Source organism: Falco naumanni, chromosome 6, assembly GCF_017639655.2.
Source record: "Falco naumanni isolate bFalNau1 chromosome 6, bFalNau1.pat, whole genome shotgun sequence".
Classification (NCBI taxonomy): domain Eukaryota; kingdom Metazoa; phylum Chordata; class Aves; order Falconiformes; family Falconidae; genus Falco; species Falco naumanni.
In genome coordinates this window covers 34,989,089-35,010,319 of record NC_054059.1, presented here as the reverse complement: position 1 = coordinate 35,010,319, position 21,231 = coordinate 34,989,089, and the positions used below count along the sequence as shown (strand labels likewise).

At 37.7% G+C, this 21,231-nt stretch overlaps 1 protein-coding gene across 1 annotated transcript in view; it reads left to right on the top strand.

Moving 5' to 3' along the window:
- APOB (apolipoprotein B) overlaps positions 1–14,361 on the top strand; it is a 37,889-nt gene extending 23,528 nt beyond the window's left edge. Inside the window, 5 exon segments of the mRNA XM_040598520.1 lie at positions 800–8,380; positions 9,212–9,326; positions 10,185–10,368; positions 11,477–13,124; positions 13,127–14,361. Coding sequence (XP_040454454.1) covers positions 800–8,380; positions 9,212–9,326; positions 10,185–10,368; positions 11,477–13,124; positions 13,127–13,302 — 9,704 coding nt within the window. The 3' untranslated portion in view covers positions 13,303–14,361.
- Positions 14,362–21,231: the final 6,870 nt, after the last annotated feature.

Genomic DNA, 21,231 nt, shown 5'->3' with positions numbered 1-21,231 from the left:
TAAAGAAAGGTGTTGTATAATCTCAAATAACTTTCTCTTTGCTTTTAAAGATATTATGTGAGTCTGTATATTCAGGCACTAAAGGTTAAGTCAGTTTAATTCAATAAAGACTTTTAAGGTCCATATTTTCCTAGATATTTCCTTCTGAAGAAAAAGTCCTTCAAAACTGAAGGCATGATTCTACAGAGTATCTGACAAGTGTTTTCAAAATCAGGTCTACTGGTGTATGTGTAGGTATGCCCACAGTTTATTTCTCGCTCTGTTTTTATATATATTTAAATATATAATGACTACATAGCAGTTATTCTGGACTCAGACTGGATAGGTCTTAAGACTGGTATTTTTAAATTAGTGCCTTTAAAATTGCAGCATGAGTTCTCAAATTACAAAAGGACAAGCTAACTTTAGTCTTTTCTAAACTCCCCACCATAAATGAAGCATGATAAAGAAGATATAAAAACCCAGCAATATTAGATATGGGTTATTCTTGAAAGCATATCTTCTTAATTTAAGTTTAAATAATGACATAACTTCCTGTAGTTTCACAGATTCATATTTAGTAATGTAGAGATTTCATTTATTCATACCTTAAGACTTTCGTTCGAAATATCAAAATAACAATTTTTACAAAAATATTCAAGATTAACCAAAACATTTTTACCTTTATAAGCAAAATGGTATAATAAAAGTAATTACAATTCAAGCAGTAATATAAAAGCTTAGTGATATCAGACAAAGCCTTAACAACAAAAACATATACATCACATCATTATCTTTTGTTTCCTTTTTCCTGCTTCAGGTTCTGGAGAAGCATCATATAATAGAAATGGATTCACCTGCACATATGAAAATCACCTGAAGCACAGACTCTTAACATCAGTTTTTAAGTTGGCCAGGACAAAGAGTTATGAACTCGGTCCAGTTGCAAACTACACCATGTCACTTACGGCATCCAGTACTCTGGGTCCTCAGCTTTCATTTTCTGGTGATATTGTTTCTGAAAAGACAAATAATGTGAATATCAATAACATCAAGATGGAAGGGCAGCTGGAAGTGGCTTCTATCTTTGCAAGAGGCATTTACACTCTGTCAAGCTCATACAATGAAAAGAGACGGGTTTTAGAAGGAAAATCAAATGTGAAGTTGGATTCTTCTTACCTTCAGGCTACCAATCAGATATCTGGCAGATATAGTGATGATTTATTTTCCATTACTTCAGTTTCTGATGTACAAGGTGGACTATTAAAGAACACAGCTTCACTGAAATATGAAAACAGCCAGCTGAAAATGACATCTGAAACAAATGGGAGGTATCGACATATTGTAGGTGTCAATAAGCTTGAATTAATTTTGTCAAACAAGATGGCAGCACTTCGATCTGAGTACCAAGCCACATACAAGCAAACCCAGTATTACGCCTTGCTTGCAGGTTCTCTCAATTCTCAGGATCTTGTTTTCAACACTGATATCTCTGTGACCGATCAAAGGAATCGAGCTGCACATAAATCATCACTCAGTGTAAATCAGTATGGTCTAGCCAGCAGCGCAACCACAAATGTGCAGTTTAGCCCATTGACAATGCAGAGCGAAATGAATGCCAAACTTGATACTGCTGGAGGCTCCATGTCCCTGTCTTCTTCTGGGCGCTATGGTAAAAACAATGCAAAATTCAATCTGGGTGGAAGGGTGAGCCTAACGGAAATAACGCTGGGAAGTGAATATCAGAGTACAGTTCTGGGTATAGACAGCAAACACGTTTTAAATTTCAGAGTTAATAGAGAAGGACTGAAGTTTTCAAATAATTTGCAAGGATCATTCAAAGAGATTAAGTTGGAATACACAAACGACTTGAATATTCCTGGATTATCCTTAACATTTGCTACAAAGTTAGACAACAGCTTCAGCTTTGACAAGTTCCACAAGCATGTTTTTGACCTACAACTGCAGCCTACCTCACTTACAGCTAAACTGAGCAATAATATTAAATACACTAAAACAGAAGTTTCCAACAAAGCCGAATTGATTCTCGAGCCTCTGAAGCTGAACTTGGGTGGCAATGTCAGAGGAGCCTATGGAGCAGACGAAATAAGGCATACCTACACATTTACATATGCTGATCTAGCTGCAAACTTTAAAACGGATACAGTAGCAAATGTTCAAGGTGCAGCACTGAGTCACAGAGTAGATCTGAATGTGGCAGGACTTGCTTCCTCAGTTACTATGAACACAAACTGTGATTCCAAATCTCTCCGTTTCAGCAATGCTGTGCGTTCCACTGTGGCCCCCTTTGCTGTCACTGCTGACATACATACCAATGGTAACGGGAAGCTGATTGCTATGGGTGAACATACAGGAGACCTTTACAGCAAATTCCTATTTAAAGCAGAACCTCTTGCTTTCACATTCTCCCATGATTACAGAGGATCTACCAGTCATAGCTTGAAGTCTAGAGGAAGGTACACTACCCTACTTGATAACAAAGTTCATATGCTTTTTACTCCATCAGAGCAGTCAAGTGCCTGGAAAATGAAAAGTCAGCTAAACAATAATGTATATTCACAAGATCTCAGTGCTTACAATGATGAAGAAAAGACCGGTGTTGAACTTAGTGGAAGAGCTTTAGCAGATCTCTCTGTAATGGATACATCAGTCGTGCTGCCATTCACATCTGAAGAAGTTAATTTTATTGATGTATTGGGCCTCAGAGACAGTGTGTCAGAGCCCCAGGAATTCAGCATCTCTGGCTTTGTGAAGTATGACAAAAATGAAGATATGCATGTTATTAACCTACCATTCTTGGAACATTTGCCAGTTTACTTTGAACAAGTCAGAGGCACCATACTATCCACACTACAGGCCATACAAACTTATCTGAAGAACATTAACATAGAACAACATATGAGAAAATACAAGGCAGCTTTCGATAAACTCTCACAGCACATCAATGATTACATGGACAAACTAGATATGAAGGGCAGAGTTAGCAGCATGAAAAATAATTTGGTTGCTTTTACAAAGGAATACAAAATAACATCTGATGATATCCAAATTATGCTGGGAAAAGCCGTGGACAGTCTTCAAGGAATACTGTCTCAGCTGCACGACTATCTGATACAAATTGAGCAATACATCAAAGATCATTCTGAGCAGTTTGACATTAAAGCCCTTATTGCACAGTTTCTTGACCAAGCAGTTGAAACAATGACAGCTCTAGATAGCAAATATAACATAAGAATGACCGTAGTTGACATTATTCAAAAATTGCAATTTTTTTTTCACCAGTATTATCCTAGCAAAATTGGAAGCAGCACTTTGGCTTGGATTAAAAATGTAGATGATGAATATAGGATTACAGCTAGGATAGAGGAAAACCTAGAACAACTCAAGATTCAGATTCAGAATATTGATGTCAGACGCATTGCAGAAAACTTGAAACAGCAGATTAAAATGTTTGATGCTAAAGAAGTTTTAGAAAAATTGAAGCATTCATTACCGATTGAAAAAATTAATGAAGTTCTTGAACAAATCAAAGACTTTATTCTAAATTGGATGGACGAATATGAAGTGTCTGAGAAGATTAATGCTTTCCAAGGTCATATGCACAAACTGATTATAAAATATGAAATTGATAAGCAGGTATATTTTTTAATGGACAGAATGATAGAACTGCTTAACCAGTACAGAATAAAAGAAACTGTCCAGAAACTGACCATCTACTTGAAAAATATTGATATAAAGTCATGCTTTGATAAAGTTGTTGCTTTTATTGATGATGCTGTCAAGAAAGTGCAAACCTTTGATTATGAGATGATGATAAAGGAAGTCAACAAGTTCCTTGACATGATTATTAAAAAGCTCAAGTCTTTTGACTATAACCAGTTTGTTGATGACACAAATAACAAAATCCGAGAAGTGACCCAGAAAATAAATGAAGAACTCAGAAATCTAGAACTTCCACAGAAAGCAGAAGCACTGAAACAGTATATGAAAGATTTTAGAGCTGTCATTTCCAAATACATGGAACAACTGAAGGACACCAAGCTTGCTGCAATAATTAACTGGTTCAAGGAGCTTATAAACTCAACAACATTTGCTAATCTGAAAGCTAAGTTAAATGAACACCTGGAAGACCTGCGAGAGAGGATTTCTGAAATGGATATTTCCCAGGAATTCCAGTGGTATCTTCAGAAGATAAGCCAATTCTACAATTCTGTTGTCCTATACATTTCTGAGCAGTGGAACAAAGTTTTCAAGAAAATCATTGCTTTGGCTGAAGAGTATGATCTAAAAAAATGGGTTGAAAATTTAAATCAGGTTGTTGAAACAGGATTTAAAGTCCCTGAAATCAGAACTGTTATAGTCACTATACCTGCCTTTGAGGTTAGTCTCCGAAGTCTTCGGGAAGCAACATTTCAAACACCAGAGTTCATTGTTCCACTGACTGATCTGCATATTCCCTCCTATGAGATAAATATTAATAGACTAAAGGACATGAAAATCCCAATGAAATTTACTACCCCAGAATTTACAGTTCTAAATACCTTTAAAGTTCCTTCCTATACAATTGACTTGAATGAGATTAAACTTCAAATTGTGGGAACAATAGACAAGATCATGTCTGGTGAATTTCAGCTGCCAGCCATTGATTTGTATTTTAAAGATCTGAAGATGAGAGATATACCTTTTTCCGACATTTCTTTCCCAGAAATCCAAATGCCTCAGTTTCAAATACCAGAATTATTGGTTCCAAAGCTAAATCTAAATGAGTTCCAGATTCCTAGCATGAAGATACCAGAGTTCCAGCTTCCACGTATCCCACATACTGTGACTGTCCCTACATTTGGGAAATTGTCTGGTGCTTTCAAATTCACCTCTCCATTCTTTATACTGTCTACGCAAGCTGAGGTTCATAATACTACAACATCTGAAAACAGTCCAGAATTTGTGACCTCCCTTTCAGCTCAAACAACATCCAAATTAGACTTCCTAGTTTTTAGTGTTATTGCAGATTCACGTCTCTCAGCCCCTGAGATGAAACAGCTGAACCTTAAAAATTCCATGAAGGTAAACCACAGGTTCCTTAAAGTTGACCACACCCATGAAGTGGTATTTTTAGGGACTTCAGTAGAAGGTGAAGCTGAAACTAGAGCAAACTTATATACAACAAAAAATTCAATAGAACTACAGAATAATTTAATGGTCAAGCTGCAAAGAAAAATTTGGATGCAGAGTGGAACAGCATATTCCCACAGACTGAATATTCCACAAACCGGTTTCTCTAGCCAGGCTGATCTGGTCAATAATATGACAACAGAGGTAGAAGCAGGACACATATCATTTACCTCCACTGGCAAAGGAAACTGGAAATGGGCTTCTCCTAATTTCTCTGATGAAGGCACTCAGGATTCACATGCTACTTTCAGGGTTGAGGGCCCCATTATTACATTTTCTGCCAACAACAGAATAAATGATAAGTACCTGAAAGTCAACCAAGCCATGAGATATGAATGTGGTCTCCTAAATTATGCAAAACTTCAGATTCAGTCTGAAATTGAGTCACACCGTGTTGGACGTAGTGTTCTGAATGTAAAAGGCACAGGACAGCTTGGAGGAATGAAAGTAGAATTAACAGGCTCTCACAATGCTCGGCTCAATGGACGGATTACTGGAACTGTAAATAATGAGGTTTCCTTCTTGGCACAGCTTTTTGAGATTCGTCTATTAACAAACAATGATGGAAATGTGAAAATCAGCTTCCCGATGAAATTGACTGGCAAAATTGACTTCCTGAATAACTATGGTTTTGCACTCAGTTCCTCTGTTCAGCAGGTCAGCTGGCAAGCTACTGGCAGGTTCAATCAGTACAGATATTCCCATAATATGTCTGCTGGCAACAATCATGACAGAATTGAAGCTCATGTTGCAATGGATGGAGATGCCAACCTGGACTTCCTAAATATTCCTCTAACCATTCCTCAGCTTCAGGTTCCCTACACTGGAATCAAAACTCCTCAGCTCAAAGATTATTCACTGTGGGAACAGGTAGGTCTGAAGGATTTATTGAAGACAACAAGACAATCCTTTGATTTAAATTTGAATGCTCAGTATGAGAAAAACAAAGACATACATGTAATCCCACTTCCTTTAGCAACAGTGCATGAAGCCCTTAATAAATACATCACTTTCTTCAACAAGCATTTTGAGAGAGGAAGAAACACCGCTTTAGATTTTCTCACAAAGTCATATAATGAAGCCAAAACAAAATTTGACAAATACAAAATACAGACATCACTGAACAAACTACCACGGACCTTCAAGATTCCAGGATACACCATTCCAATTCTGAATATTGAGGTTTCTCCTTTTACTGCTGAGATGCCAGCCTTCGGTTACATGCTACCAAAAGAAATAAGCACAACAGGATTCACAGTCCCATTTGTTGGCTTTTCAGTGCCATCTTACACACTAGTCTTGCCTTCTCTGGAGCTTCCAGTCCTTCATGTCCCACAGGACCTACGTACTCTAAAGCTTCCTAAATTCAGAATCAACAACCCATCAAACCACATCTTAATTCCTGCCATGGGAAACATTACTTATGACTTCTCATTTAAATCCAGTGTGATCACTTTAACTGCAAATGCTGGGCTGTTCAATCAGTCAGATATTGCTGGGCAACTCAGCATCTCTTCCTCTTCTGTCATTGATGCACTGCAATTTAAGCTGGATGGTTCAACAAGTTTGACAAGAAAAAGGGGGTTGAAGCTAGCCACAGCATTGTCCCTGAGTAATAACAAGTATCTAGGAGGAAATCATGACAGCACTATTAGTCTCACAAAAAGGAACATGGAAGCTTCAGTGGTAACAAATGCAGAAATCAGAATACCAGTTTTAAAAATGAATTTCAGCCAAGAACTTTCTGGAAACACTAAGTCTAAGCCCACTCTTTCCTCAGGGCTAAAATTGACGTATGATTTTAATACTCCTAAATATGGCACCAGTGCTAAGGGAGGAATTGCTCACAAACTTGTGTTAGAGAGCCTTACGTCTTACATATCAGTGGAAACTTCTACAAATGGGGATATTGATGGAGTATTTTACACTGGAAATGCATTTTCTGGAAGTCTAGACCATGAGGCAAACACCTATCTGAATGCTAATGGAGCCCGGTCATCTCTCAAGCTTGAAGCCCACTCCAAAGTAGATGGATTCTGGAACAGTGAAATGAAAGAAATACTTGCAGTTGAAGCATCTGCCCGTCGTGTTTATGCAGTGTGGGAGCACAATGGGAAGAACTATGCACAATATACACCTCTTTTGACAACAACAGGGGCTCAGAGATGCAAAGCAACCTTAGAGCTGGCTCCTTGGATTATATCAGCAGATCTTCAGATTCAAGCCACTCAGCCAAATCCCTTCCTGGACACAGCCTCAGTTAATCAAGTTGTCATAGTGAAAATCAGTACTGCAAGCCAGAAAGTTGGCTGGAAGGGTGAAGGACAAATTCAGTCATTATCTCTCAGTCATGATATGCAGTTATCAAATGAAAAATCAAAGGCAAAGTTTGATATTTCTGGATCTTTAGAAGGATACATGGACTTCCTCAAAAACATGAAGTGTCCCATTGCTGAGAAAAGCTTATGGGATATCTTGAAGTTGGACATCACTACCAGTGCTGACAGAAAACAGTACTTAAATGGTTCAGCATCCCTTGTCTATACAAAGAGTGATGATGGCTACTTTTTCCCCATACCTATGAATAAGCTGACTGATGGCTTCACTTTCAGAATTCCTGAGTTACACCTAAAGACTCCAAGCCCTATTCTCAGCACTCCAGAGTTCAGAGTTCCTTTCACCACTCTCCAGGTCCCAGCATATACCATTGACTTGCATAACATAAAAATTCCACAGACACTAAACACAATGCCATTTGATGTCAATCTACCCACACTGCCAAAACTAAGATTCCCCAAAGTGAATGTGGGAGCCAATTATATTACATTAGAAGAATATAAAATACCATATTTCGAGGTGACGATACCTGAATACCAAATAACTGTGTCTCAATTCACACTTCCAAAGACTATTTCTCTTGGCAGTTTCCATGTAGATCTGGATGAAGTAGCTAATAAGATTGCAGATTTTGATCTACCTACAATTACAATTCCTGAACAGAAAATTGAGATCCCCTCTCTCAAAATATCCTTGCCTGCTGGAATTTACATCCCATCATTTGGTGCCTTGGCTGGATCTTTCAAAGTTGCTTCCCCTTTGTACAATGTCACCTGGAGAACAGACTTAACAAACAAAAAAGACTCTTTTGAACAGTCCATTGACTCTACCTGCAGCTCAACATTGCAGTTCCTGGAATATGACTTGAACGGTAAGACATTAAAATTCTATATGCCACGATTTAGGGGAAATACTGTGTAACTGGGTTTTTTTCAGGTTTTTTTTCCCCCAGAATTTTACATATGAACATGTTGCCATCTATTTAGCATTGACAATAGATTATACTTCTTTTATCATCAGAAGTATTTTTTCATAAATTGTTATCAAAGTCTCAGTCAGTCACCCTGAAGGCTCATGACTAGACGTATGTATAACTATTGTCACACTGTGGAAAAAAATGGAAAAGATCTCTTTTCTGTGTAGCAGCTGCTTGCTTTAAATTGTGGACAACATAAAATTCCCCCATTACTTCAGATAGTACATGTTAAGGAGAAGGCAGGCTGACTTTTTATCTATTTCAATTCAGACAAAGAAATGCCTATCTTTTTCCTTAGGAAGTAAGCATATTTGATTGAAAAAAATATTTCAACTCTGAAAACTCTGGAGTCCCATATAGCATAGAGTTCTAGGCTTTATCATAATACTAAAAATATACATGAGAATAAAATTCTAAACTCTCAACAAATTAGAATCCCCATTTATGATCTGCATGAATGCATTATGTTATATCCATGTTGCTATAAATACAGAAAAAAACCTGAATTTTAAAATATTCTGGTTGAACAAATAATTTCATGGGTTTTTTTTATTTGGGGCGCTATGGGCATTCAGTTTCTTGATGCATAAGTTTCCATACTACTGAAACGCCCATGAACTGTCTGTCTAACATACAACTGGATGTCTTAATGTACAACTGGATATGTATTTTGTATTGTTTGCTGGTAAATTCTGGAAATACACACAACTGAAATCTCTTTCACAGTTGTTTCAAACTACAAATACGAAGAAGGCATGTTTGTTATGAAGACAACTGGCAGCTTTTCACATCGTGACATGAGCGCAAACTTCAAGGAAGATCTTACTATTTCAGGAATTAGGTAAAGATTTGCTTTAATAATATAATTTATAATAGACAAAATTGCCAGTGATGATTGTTGCTTTGAACTCTAATATGCCAGAGTGCTTTGCTGTAATTAATGAGAATGTATGTAGCTACCCTGTCATTGTCAGCTGTGCCTTTTCCCCTCTCGAGATATCCGGAAAGCTGTTTCTTCTCAGCATTTCTAGAATATCTTTTCTCAGCTGACCCATTTCAGAAACCTGCTGAGATACAAACACAGTATTTTATAATCAGAGCAGTTCTGGATCTGACCATCAACATTGGTTTGGTTTTTTTGCATTGGATCCCTCTGTCACCACAAGCCATTAAAGAGTATTTTTTATTCAAAAGTACCGGTACTAGGGATTACAGAGCTGGCCTTCTAGCTGCCTGTTTTGATCTGTGAGTGTTGTGTTGGTATATCCAAAGGACAGTGTCTGTGAAGGCAAGTACAAATGTAGATAAAAAATACTGCCCATAATTGTGTTGATGGAAAAAATTTCAGTCAGCTTGCAGAAGTCTGTAGAAAGCTGACAGTGGTACAGCTGCAGGTTATGTTTTACTGCCCCATTTTAATGAAAATTCTGAACATAGCTCAATATAGTTTTATCTAAAACATTAAAATTTGAGTGATGTGAAGTTTTGAATGTGTTAGGCTAAATCCTAAGAAACGTGGATAGTAAACCCCTACATTTTCTTATGATTACAAAGGCATTATTTACATACATACATACATATATATATATATATATATATAAAAAAAAAAAAACAAAACAGGTGGTATTGGATTTAGACATACTCTATTGGCTTGTGCTTTGTACATTCCTTCATAGCTATGTATTCACTGTTGTTGTAGTGACATGGCCAACACTGCATCACTAGACATCATCAGCCCAGCTTTTACAGACATTCATTTGCGTTATGAAGAGACTGACAGTGGCTCATCTGGCTCAGTATCTTCACCTTCTGCTGGGACCTTGGGCTATCTCATTGAATTGGACACTGATGTTCCCATGGCGAAAGTTTACTACCGAACTCGGGTAAGTCTGATATGAGCAATTAAAAGGAAAAAGGTTGAGTGTGGTCAAAGGAAAAGTTCCCTTTTAAAGTTTGTGTGTATATATTTTGAGACATAAATTAACCACCCTTTGTCCAAAGAAAAAATAAATTCTCAGTAATTAAAGTTTTTGATTCCTACACTGGACTTCCTAATACTAAAGAAGCACCTGCATGGACAGGCTGTTTCAGCTCCTCCACACAGTTAATTTTGCCTTCTCCTATGATCAAGAAAACACACCCACTGAAAGTGAAAAAAGTATAAAGCCATTTTTTCATAAGACACCCATCAGGTTTAATGTATACCCATCAGGCTACTTATAATTACTACATAAGTGGCCATTGTAGGAATCAGGCCACTGAAAGAGGTCAGACCATCTGTAGATTGTCTTTTTAATCCATTATATCATAATACTTTATAAGAATTAAAAACTTTACTATATTTGCTAACCAAACATGCTATTATTATTGGCATACTACAACAATTTCAAAGTTAAAATGTTATCTTCCAAAATTATATACTAATTTAGGAATCACAAGCAACTCATAATTCACTATCTACTACTGAAAAGTGGAAAATTTATTTATGTAAATAGATTCTCATTCAAGGATCTTTACTCTGAGGAACTCTCTTAAGTTGTCTCATTGATTTAAATTATTACAAAATGAAATCATTTAATCTTTTCATATGAAGAAAATGCTTTTTGGATTCACTTTAAATGATTCCAAGAATGAGCAGAAGGCTTATTTTCCCAAGTAGTTCACATGTCTTATGAGACATGGCAGGCATTTAATACAAAGGAAAGAAAAATATTATTTGCAGTCAAAGTTTAAAAAAAAGACCCCACTAAGATATGTTCTGGTCTTGCTAATTTGAAGAGGCACAAAACAGATTGCTATAGTACAATTCCTTCCAAAACAACCTCTCAGGATGAGAACAAGCACAAGGTAGACAAAAAATATTAGTGTATTTGTCCTAATATATAATAAAATTAAAGATGCAAAATGAGAATGTTGAAATACACTCATAAACAATATCAAATTTGTTTTATATACAAGTTACCTTTTTCTTATCCTGTTCTATATTTTCAGTCTGCTCCTCAGAAGGACATTGACATATTAAAAATTGAAACATCCTTCAAGAAACCTGACATGATTCAAATTAAATTCAACTGGAAGGAGGATGCTGCCAAAGACTTGCTGTTGGGTCTAAAAGAAAAAGTACCTAAATTGACCAATGCAATCTATAGGTATGTTAATCAGTATCATAAGGAGCATATGGGACTGGAAATGAGTGCTGCCACCTTAAAGATGAAAAATATCATGCAGACTAATGCTGACAAAGCATACACGTTTGCTGTAAACCAAATAGATCAAATAGATGCTCAGTTTCGCACAGCTGCCAATGAGGCCTCTGGCAAATATCAGGTGATGAAAGTCAAAGCTAAACAGCTATATCAAAAAGCAGCAGATCAAGCTGAACAGTTTGACTATCAAAGAATAAAATCAAAGCTTTTGGATGCTATAATTGACATAATAGAAGAGTATCACAAGAGGATAAAACACCAAATTGACTCAGCCATTGAATTCCTGAAGACCACAAAATTCCAGGTCCCTGGGCTGTCTGAAAAGTACACTGGTGAAGAAATATACCTCATGACTACAGAGAAGGCAGCAAAAACTACTGATTTATACCTTTCTAAACTTCAGGAGTACTTTGATGCCTTGATTGCAGCTATCAATGAGCTGGAAGTCAGAGTTCCTGCTTCTGAAACAATTCTTAGAGGTCGTAATGTACTTGATCAAATTAAAGAAATGTTGAAACATTTGCAGGAAAATATCAGGCAGACATTTGCTAGTCTCCAGGAAGCTGACTTTGCAGGAAGGCTTAAGCAACTGAAACAAGTAGTGCAACAAGTTTTTCAGAAGGTAGAAGAAATGGTTAGAAACTTGCAATCCAAAAATTTCGAAGACCTCAAAGTCCAAACACAACAGCTGTACAAAGATGCAATAGCTTCAGACTATGCACAGAAACTGAGATCCTTGGCAGAAGATATTAAAAAATTCATTACTCAGTTTAAAGATTTTAGCCAGAAGACATTCAAGGACCTTTCAGAAAAGCTACGGCAGCTGCTCCTCTATGTAAAGGCACTGAGGGAGGAATATTTTGATCCAACTGCACTTGGATGGTCAGTGAAATACTATGAGGTGGAAGACAAGCTACTAGGATGGCTGAAGAATCTAATAGACACACTAGCGGACTGGCACAACAAGTATGTTGGAGATCTTGCTGACTCACTTACACACCTGACAGACCAAGTAAATGAACTGGTGGAAAACTACAGCCAGGAATATTATGACCTTATAACTGATATTGAAGGAAAAGGAAAACAGAAGATCATGGAGCTCTCTGCTGCTGCTCAGGAAAAAATCCAGTATTGGTCTGCAGCAGCTAAGAAGAAAATCAATGAACATAACAAGCAAGTCAAAGAAAAACTCCAGGAGATCTATGGGCAGCTTAGTCATTCCCAAGAAAAGTTAATCAGTGAGGCCAAAAAGTTAATTGATCTAACTATAGAAAAATACTCTGCATTCCTGCAATATATCTCAGAACTTCTTTATCGGTTTGAGCAAGTAACAGCTGAAAGCATAAAACCATATATAGCTGTTCGTCAAGGAGAGCTTAGAATAGATGTGCCCAAACCATCTGACTGGCAGTCCATTTACCAAAGGCCCCAAAAAACAGAGATGCCCTCAGAAAAAAAGTGGAACTAACACGTACACTGATTCAGCAAGGCATTGAGCAAGGCTCCAGGAAATCGGAAGAAATGCGAAGATTCATTGATGAACAACTTGCCACTGAACAACTGAGTCTTCAGCAGGTTATAGAAAATATACAGCAGCACATGAAGACCTAAATGGACATGCAGAAGAGAAGAAATAAGTTTGTACCACAGTGTATTTAAAAATAGCAGCAATCAACATACTGGAGCTCCAGGAAGATACTGTTTGAATTTGTAAATGAAAACTGAATAATCTACACTAGGTTATTTTAATAAGCTTAATAAGCCAATAAATGAGTTCTTTATTACATTTTTGTGTCATTCATTACAGCTACTTTTACTTGGGCCTTAGGGCTTAATCCAACAATTGTCAAGGTCAATGGGAAGTCTTTGCTTTGATTTCACTGTATGTTGGATCAAGCCAATAAAGTGCAATACATACTGTAAATAGTCACAAAAGCTATGGAATACACAGAATAAACAGGTTTTAATATAAAGGTCACATTCATAAGCCAGTTGAAGAACAACTTGAAAACACATCTATTTCCCAGCATAGAAATACCTTCATAGATAAGTTTGGGAGAAAAAGAAGAGGAAAAGAGCTTGTACAAAAACATGAAGAAAAAAATTAATGAATTCTGGAAATAACATCAAAGAGTGAAAAAGAACATAGAAATATAAACATATGTAGAAATCTGACTCCTGGAAAACTGCAGATAATAATATCAACGTTCTGTTAAGAAAAATAAATTTATGCATGTATCAGTTTTCAGAAGACTGTCAAGAATTTTAGATGGGTTTTCTTTCTACTGGCTAATTTATGATTCAGAAATACAGGGTTTTCTTACCTGTTTCCCCATGATATTTCTGTTTTCACATCAAATTGTCTAACTGCTACTTATCATGAGTAAACTGTCGAAGTTTCACTGACATCACTGTATATGATGGGAGTCAAAATATTTTCCCCTCAGTCTCCTAGGCCTTGTTTAAATGAATTCTCGATTTATAGATGAATTTAAATAATGCTGAAGAATTCACTCACAAGATAGAACTACTTTTGAGTGGAAAATATGTGGACCTGTTATGGTTTATTTTCAGCTGTCGGTATACTATATGGATAGTCCTTGGGAAAGGCATGCTCAGGCTGAAATAATGTTGCCTCTTTGAGAATAAACTCTTTAACAAACAACACTAGACATTTTGTGTACATGTCTGTTTTGATACAATCAGTTCATTCCATCATATGGTTGTTGCTTGTTCACTAATGGAAAAACTGAGTCTGCTTTTATCCCTTGGTATGACCGGTTACGTACATACATGAAGCAATGGAGCACTGGCTTACGAACAGCCAAATGAGTTTTGTAGCAGTAGATACATATTTACAGCACAGAGCAGCACCACACAAAGATGCTAGCTCAGGTCCTGGCAACAGGAGAGCCTGGTGCCTGTGTTGAGTTTATGCAGCAATAACATTCCCACCTCCACAGCTGGTCCACACCAATCTAGGCAGATCTCGGAGTGAGCTGGGCTAAAGAACTTTGATATTGCTGTTGCCTTATAATGTTATTGTCCAAGTGAGTCTGCCAGTAATTATTTTTATCAGATGAGCTACCTTAAGCCCAAAATCAGAATCTGACAAGCACGGTAGTATACATACACCTATCTAGCTGTCAGCCAAGTGGGCACGTCTTAGAAAGTAAGGTAAATCCATTTTCTCTTTAGAGCTTTCAGCTATCACAAATATAGCAATAATTCCCAGATAACAAGTTGGAGTAGTCCTCTGTGAACTGTAAAACAAGGCGTTTTCATTCTGAATAGAACTAAACTACGTATGTCACCCTGGTTGGGGGAACCAAAGATATAAAAATCCCTGTTTGTACGTCCTACTGAGCATCCCAGTAAACAAAGGCGTTGGCTGCAGAGCCCTTTTACCTTCATTCACAAGGAAACTGAAGCCTATGGTTCATCTGATCTTTATTTGATGTTAGGTTGCACAACTCATTTCCCTGAATTTCACAAATGTTTAAGCACAACCAGATTTCTCAGACACTGTCTGATTCTTGTTTCCCTTCATCATGACAAACAGCCCTGTGAAACAAAGGACAATAGAAGAAATTATAAAAGTTATGGGAGAAGAGAGATTTAAAGTTCTGTTTTTGTTTGTTTTCCCCCTCATGGCTATTTATTTCTATCCATCTTCCATAGTTCTTGGGAGGGTTATAAATTCTAAAAAAGGATTTACGTATAAGGAATGGGTTAACTGAATAATAAATATGCCAAATAGCATAAATACTGGCAAGACTGCAAGAGTGAAGCTTCCCAAGAGCAAACAATAGTTTGCACACTAAACTGTGGTTAGAGGTTAGAGGAGATTTCCAAGTCTCATAGCAGCATTGCCGCCAATTGGATTAAAGCTCTCAATCCTGTAATCGATGTGACAGCCATCTTGCAGTCATCCCACAGTTGGTTTTGGGAGGGCCTGGAAGCAGAACATTGCTTTCAAAAATGAGGTCTTGCTGGAACTTAGCTGCTGTTAAATCCCCACACCAGAGAGGTCATCTCAAGCACCCTTCTGAAACTCTGGCAATGTTTTGACACAGGAAAGGGCTGTATATGTTTGCATGTCTGCCTAGCTACTTCCCACAAGCATGTACAACCAGGTGTAACTTCAATTTCCATGACTTTTCCTGATGTTTGTTTGCTGGGGTTTTTTCCTTTCAGGTTCTAGCAAATTTTAGCCTTATTTTCCATGTGATATGTCACAGAAATGTAGACGAAACCACAATTATTCAGATTATTTTGCAAGTCACTTATGAAATGTTTGCAATATAATAATTTGAAATATTATTAGTTCCATTTTGGTCTCTTTTTCAGTCTAGTTTATATAATAAGAAATACTATATTTCATTAAACTAAATTTTGTGGGAGATAACAGGGAATCAGCAACTATCTGGGGCTCAGTGGTGCTGTTTCTTTTCTTTTTTCTTTTCCTATAGTCTTCATCATCTGAGTTCTCATAAATGCCAGAGGGGCTTTTCTTTATAATTTACAGCAAGTATCAGACATAGAGCAGAACTGGTTGTAAAAGTTTAATTAAGTGAAACATTTTAACAAGAAATTCAGAGAACAATATGCCCTGCTCTAACTAAGTGATTGTAGAAATAACATTGACAAGAAACGTGTGTGTTCCTAAATGAAAAACTTTTGCAGACACAGGACAGCAAAACCGTTCCAGAATTCTAGATTATGCAACTAACTAGAGCTGATCTTTTTATTAAGTGATTTCAAAATGCATGTATAATTTGCTGCCTATACAGAGATTCTACACATGCATCCACATCCACACACACCATACAGTACGTCATCCACCTCTGGCTCTAAATTAAGCTATTGATACTTTTAGAGCAACTGTCATTATGGCCTACTGATACCTTACAAAGTTTATTTAGAAACATTTAGTTGTTCTGTAAGTGACACCAAATTTTGTACTGCTCTTCTGCTGGCAGATTTATTGCTCATGTGGGAAACGAGGATTTCTTAAAGGCCATACGGACGTACAGAATTGCTTCTATTCCATTTCTACACAGCCAGATCCTGGCCCAAATGAAATTGATGGCAAAATGTCTATTGGCCTCAGCAGGAGTAGGCTTTGGCCAGTTAGGTGCATAACTTGAGAAGTACTTTGGGATCCAGTAGGACAAAGGCTATATTATTATCTATAAAAATCTACACAAAAATATCATTGAAAAACCACGCGGACAGGAAAATTAATCACTAATAAATTCAAGACAGGCCAGAATGAAGGTTGCCTGTGCAACACTAACCAGAGCCTCTTTATATACTTTTCTACCCAGTTTTACCTAGTATCACAGAGAAAGTCTGCCAGGGACAAGAGTCCTGGGTTCTGGTCCCATGCCTTAAACATGGAAATAACCATATATCTCTCATCACCCTTTCCCTCATTTAATTAACCATCCAAGGGATTAAGGGAAACTGGGAACATGTAGAACAAAAGCATTATGTTGGAGGTTTGCAAGACCCGACTGGGCAAAGACTGGAGCAACCCAGTCTGAGCTGAAGGTTGCCCCTCCTTTGAGCAGGAGGTTGTACTAGAAATCTCCTTTCTTCCAACCTGAGTTACTCTGTGGTTCTCTGTGACTAACTGATACGGCTTTAGGTTACCATACTTAACATCATACTTACCTTTTGGTAAATACTTTATGAGCAATTTGCTTCATCATCATTCTAATATATCATTGTACAAAGACAAAGTTTTATGCTATCGCTGTAAATGCATTATTATTCTGATTGAAACCATGAGGTGTAGGGCCCAATACCAAACTCATATCCAACCACTAGTCTGAATACTTTCTGTCACTAACCTACTACTGTTCTGGCAGCATCAAACACGACACATGCACACCAGTATATTTCTGATAAAAACCTTATAACAACCATTGAAGAGTACAATTAAAAGACTACCAGTTTTGAATGCTTTTGAACTGGTATGATGGTGACGTATTTCAACAGCATGAAATTGAAATAATGTGGTCAAGGCAAACTACATCACTTCCATCCATCTTTTACCCCCGTTTCAAGCAACCTGATAACCAGTCATGGCTGAACAAAGGGGAAGTAGGTGTCAGGGCAAGTTTGCCAGGAGGCTTGAACTTCTATCTTTAGATTGATAGTAAGATATTATCACAGCTCTCCCAACCACGTTTCTGTTCCAACTGTCTTCTCTCCAGGAAATAGCTTCATCCTTAACAATACATAAAACATACAAAACCCCCAGCAAACTGCATTGTTCCCAGGGTATTACATGCCAGCTATCGGATGATATTCTTTTGTGTAATAACATGAGTTCCTTTGACCCTCAGTGCCTGTGATAATTTGTATCCATCTGGACCATCTTCTGCAGAAATCTTCCTTAATTTCTCTTTAGTATTTCTAGGTTCCATGCCCACCAGAATTTCTGAGTCCAGGGGATTTCAAACCTGTTTTAACCTGTTGTGTTGGAAACCTTTTCTTTCACCTACTTTTGCACAAGAAGCAACACCTCACTGCTTCTCTTACTGATAAGGATGTCTCTGCAGTGGGGATGGACCAAGGCCTACCCTTGCCTTTACCTTCCTTAAAATATTTTTCTCTGTGAGCTTGCTGTGCGTTTGGATATGTAATTATGTTCACAACCATCCAGTCAGTCCTATATGCTGCATAGGTGCCTATGTGAGCATAAGTTTGCAAAATCAAGTGGGTAGTATAGGTAACAATGTAGGATAGATTCTTCATGGCTAATGCTGTCATTCCCCACAACCTTATCTTGTACTCTTTATCTGGTCCATACTCACTTCGCAAGCATCCTAAATTCCCCTGAAGCATTCCAGTTATTGAAATCTCCTCAGCCAGTTCTGCATCTATTCTGTGTTATTCATGACAACTTGGGCAGAAGTACCCCTCTGCTTTACCAAACCACAGATGTTTTCCCAGCACGTGAGAAGTGATGACAAAAGCATGATTCTTACCATTTATATTCTAAAGAGTGATTTTGGTAGCTGTTAGAATAAACAGCAACATTAGATCTCCTCAGAATGGCTGAGGAAGCATCATCTGTTAGTCTGGGCATTGGCAGAGTGATAAGATCAAGCACATTGAGCAGCAGTATCACCACCAGCTTACAGAAGTAAAAAAGGTTATACCAGATGCTTACACCATGCTTCTGTTGTGAGGAATTTGCCAGGTGTTTGCTGTAAGCAGAGACCCACCACAAGTTATAACCTCATCTTGATTTCCCAGCAAATGATTTCAAAAGGACATGTTAGAAACAATATTGAATTCATGGATAAATCTACACTGCCTTTGGGACTGAAGGAACAAGTTCTGGTCTCTGAACAAGTGATATGAACTAGCTCAAACATTATATAGCCTGTAGGAAACAGGACTTGGAACAACTCTCTATTCAGTGTCCAAGTTTCCTCAAAGAGGCAGCCAAAAGCCATATACAGTATAGATGTCTGGGGGACGTGAGACTTGAAGACCTGAAGAAGCAAGGAGTGAACCAAATGGACAGCAGAGAGAGCGTACAGAATCAAAATGCTCACTACACTTACCCTACAAATGGCATGGTTAGATACTTAAAGGAAGTCACTGGGGTGAACAAAGAGCATCTTAATCAAGGAGATGCATGAGGCAAAGTAACAGACCTGCAACTCTCTGAGTGCTGCCTGCCACTTCTATAATTACGTTGTGGAAGTTATACTGAAAGAGGCTGGGGACTCCTGGGTTTCCGGGCAAACTGGTTATTCTTACAGAGGTAATACTCTGCTCTGCTCTTTGGCTTTGGCTAAGGATGGAAAGCAAATAGCTTCCATAACATACTTTTCTTTCCCCATACATTTCCCCTGCTAGCACTGCCTCTGCCACAGTTCAGATGTATTCCAATATTGTTGCCGAGCAGAGGAAAAAAGTGAAGATACACCTACTTGTTATTTTGCAGTAGTATATTTTCTGATAGTTACTATGATTACAGGACATTGTTTCTGAAAAGCTTGATAGTGTTTTCATTCAGAACTGGTTTCTGTAGAAAATGTTTTATGGATGCCCTGAAAGCATGGTAATTATAGCTCTATCAGTAGGTTTCATGTTTCAAAGGCTTTTGAGTTGGAACCCCCCAAAATCACTCCACCTACTAATATACTGTTTTGTCACCGGTCTCTTAAACATCCCCACACAGTACCCACCACTGACTCTGAAATGCCATTTGCTTCTTTCCCTTCTAAAGCCTGTAATATTCTTAAGTTTTAAATCAGGGTCTAACCTGAGAGGCAGTTAAGATCCCAAGCCAGTAGCAAGATGCTACTAGACTCCTACGCTAAGGCAATTGGATCAAGCTTCTGCATTTAGCCAGAAAACTCCCTTTTCCCAGGTACATGCTCGCTCCCTCACACTTCACACTCCCCTTGAGTCTGCATCACGTTATGCTGCAAAAATGGAAGAAAACTGGAGAGATGGTGTCACTGTCTCTGAAGTTCAGCATAGGTGTTCATTTATTTCAAGATTACTACCTTTGAATAGTCTGAGAGAGACAATAATTAAAAAAAGGTCTCACAAACACCTAATACCTTTGTGTTGTTTGACATGACAGACAGACATTTCACATTGTTAGCAGGCTGTCTCTCCATAGTGTTCTTTCCTGGTTGTTACTATATTTTTTTCTTTAATAAGCCTTTGGTTTTCTCTATGGCAATGACTGGCTTACAACCACTTACAATACAGAAAGTTATGCAAAAGCATTTCATTTTAAAGTTGCTGAACAGAAAACCAGCCAAATCTAAAGGAACACACATCCCTCACACATAGCCCATATACATAAAGTTATGAAGTCAAATGCATTACAGCAGTACAAACCCCACCTCGTCTCTCTCTCAGACACATCTGTCTATATGTGCACGCATGCATGCAAACACGCACACACACACGTACAATGTACCTTACTGTCAAGTTAAAAGCGTAAAGTTAATCCTTAGGTCATCCTCTTCATTTCAGCACATCGAGCCCGCCAAGTCTTCCCAGCATGCCTGTCAGCAGTTAGCTGACATAACTCTTCCCACTCAGGTCCCATTAATTCAGCAGCTTCGCCAATGGTGTTCCACCAACTTTGTCATCTAAAGCTTCAATTTTTGTTTAAACACAAAATCAGAAAGTTTTTTTTTTAAAATGTTGCAGTGAGGCTGTTGGACTTAATTTTTTTCTCCTTTTAGCTGAAATGTGCTGATGAATTTGATGTAGAATTTTGGAAGTGATATGATCTTATTCAACATTGGCCAGTTCCTCCTCCAAAAGAATGGAACTGAAATTTTCCAGTCCTTTTAGAAACACACTTTTGTTTTTAAAAAGTTTGTTGGTATTTTGCTAGCAAAGTAATGACATGGTGACTTCTTTGTGACCATTTGTATGTCTGTGTCACATGGACTTCTGTGTCTTCTGTCTTAAGGTTTACACTGAAAGTCACTATCTTTCTGGGTTTTGCATATCTTCTTAATATATATCCCATGTCTGATTACC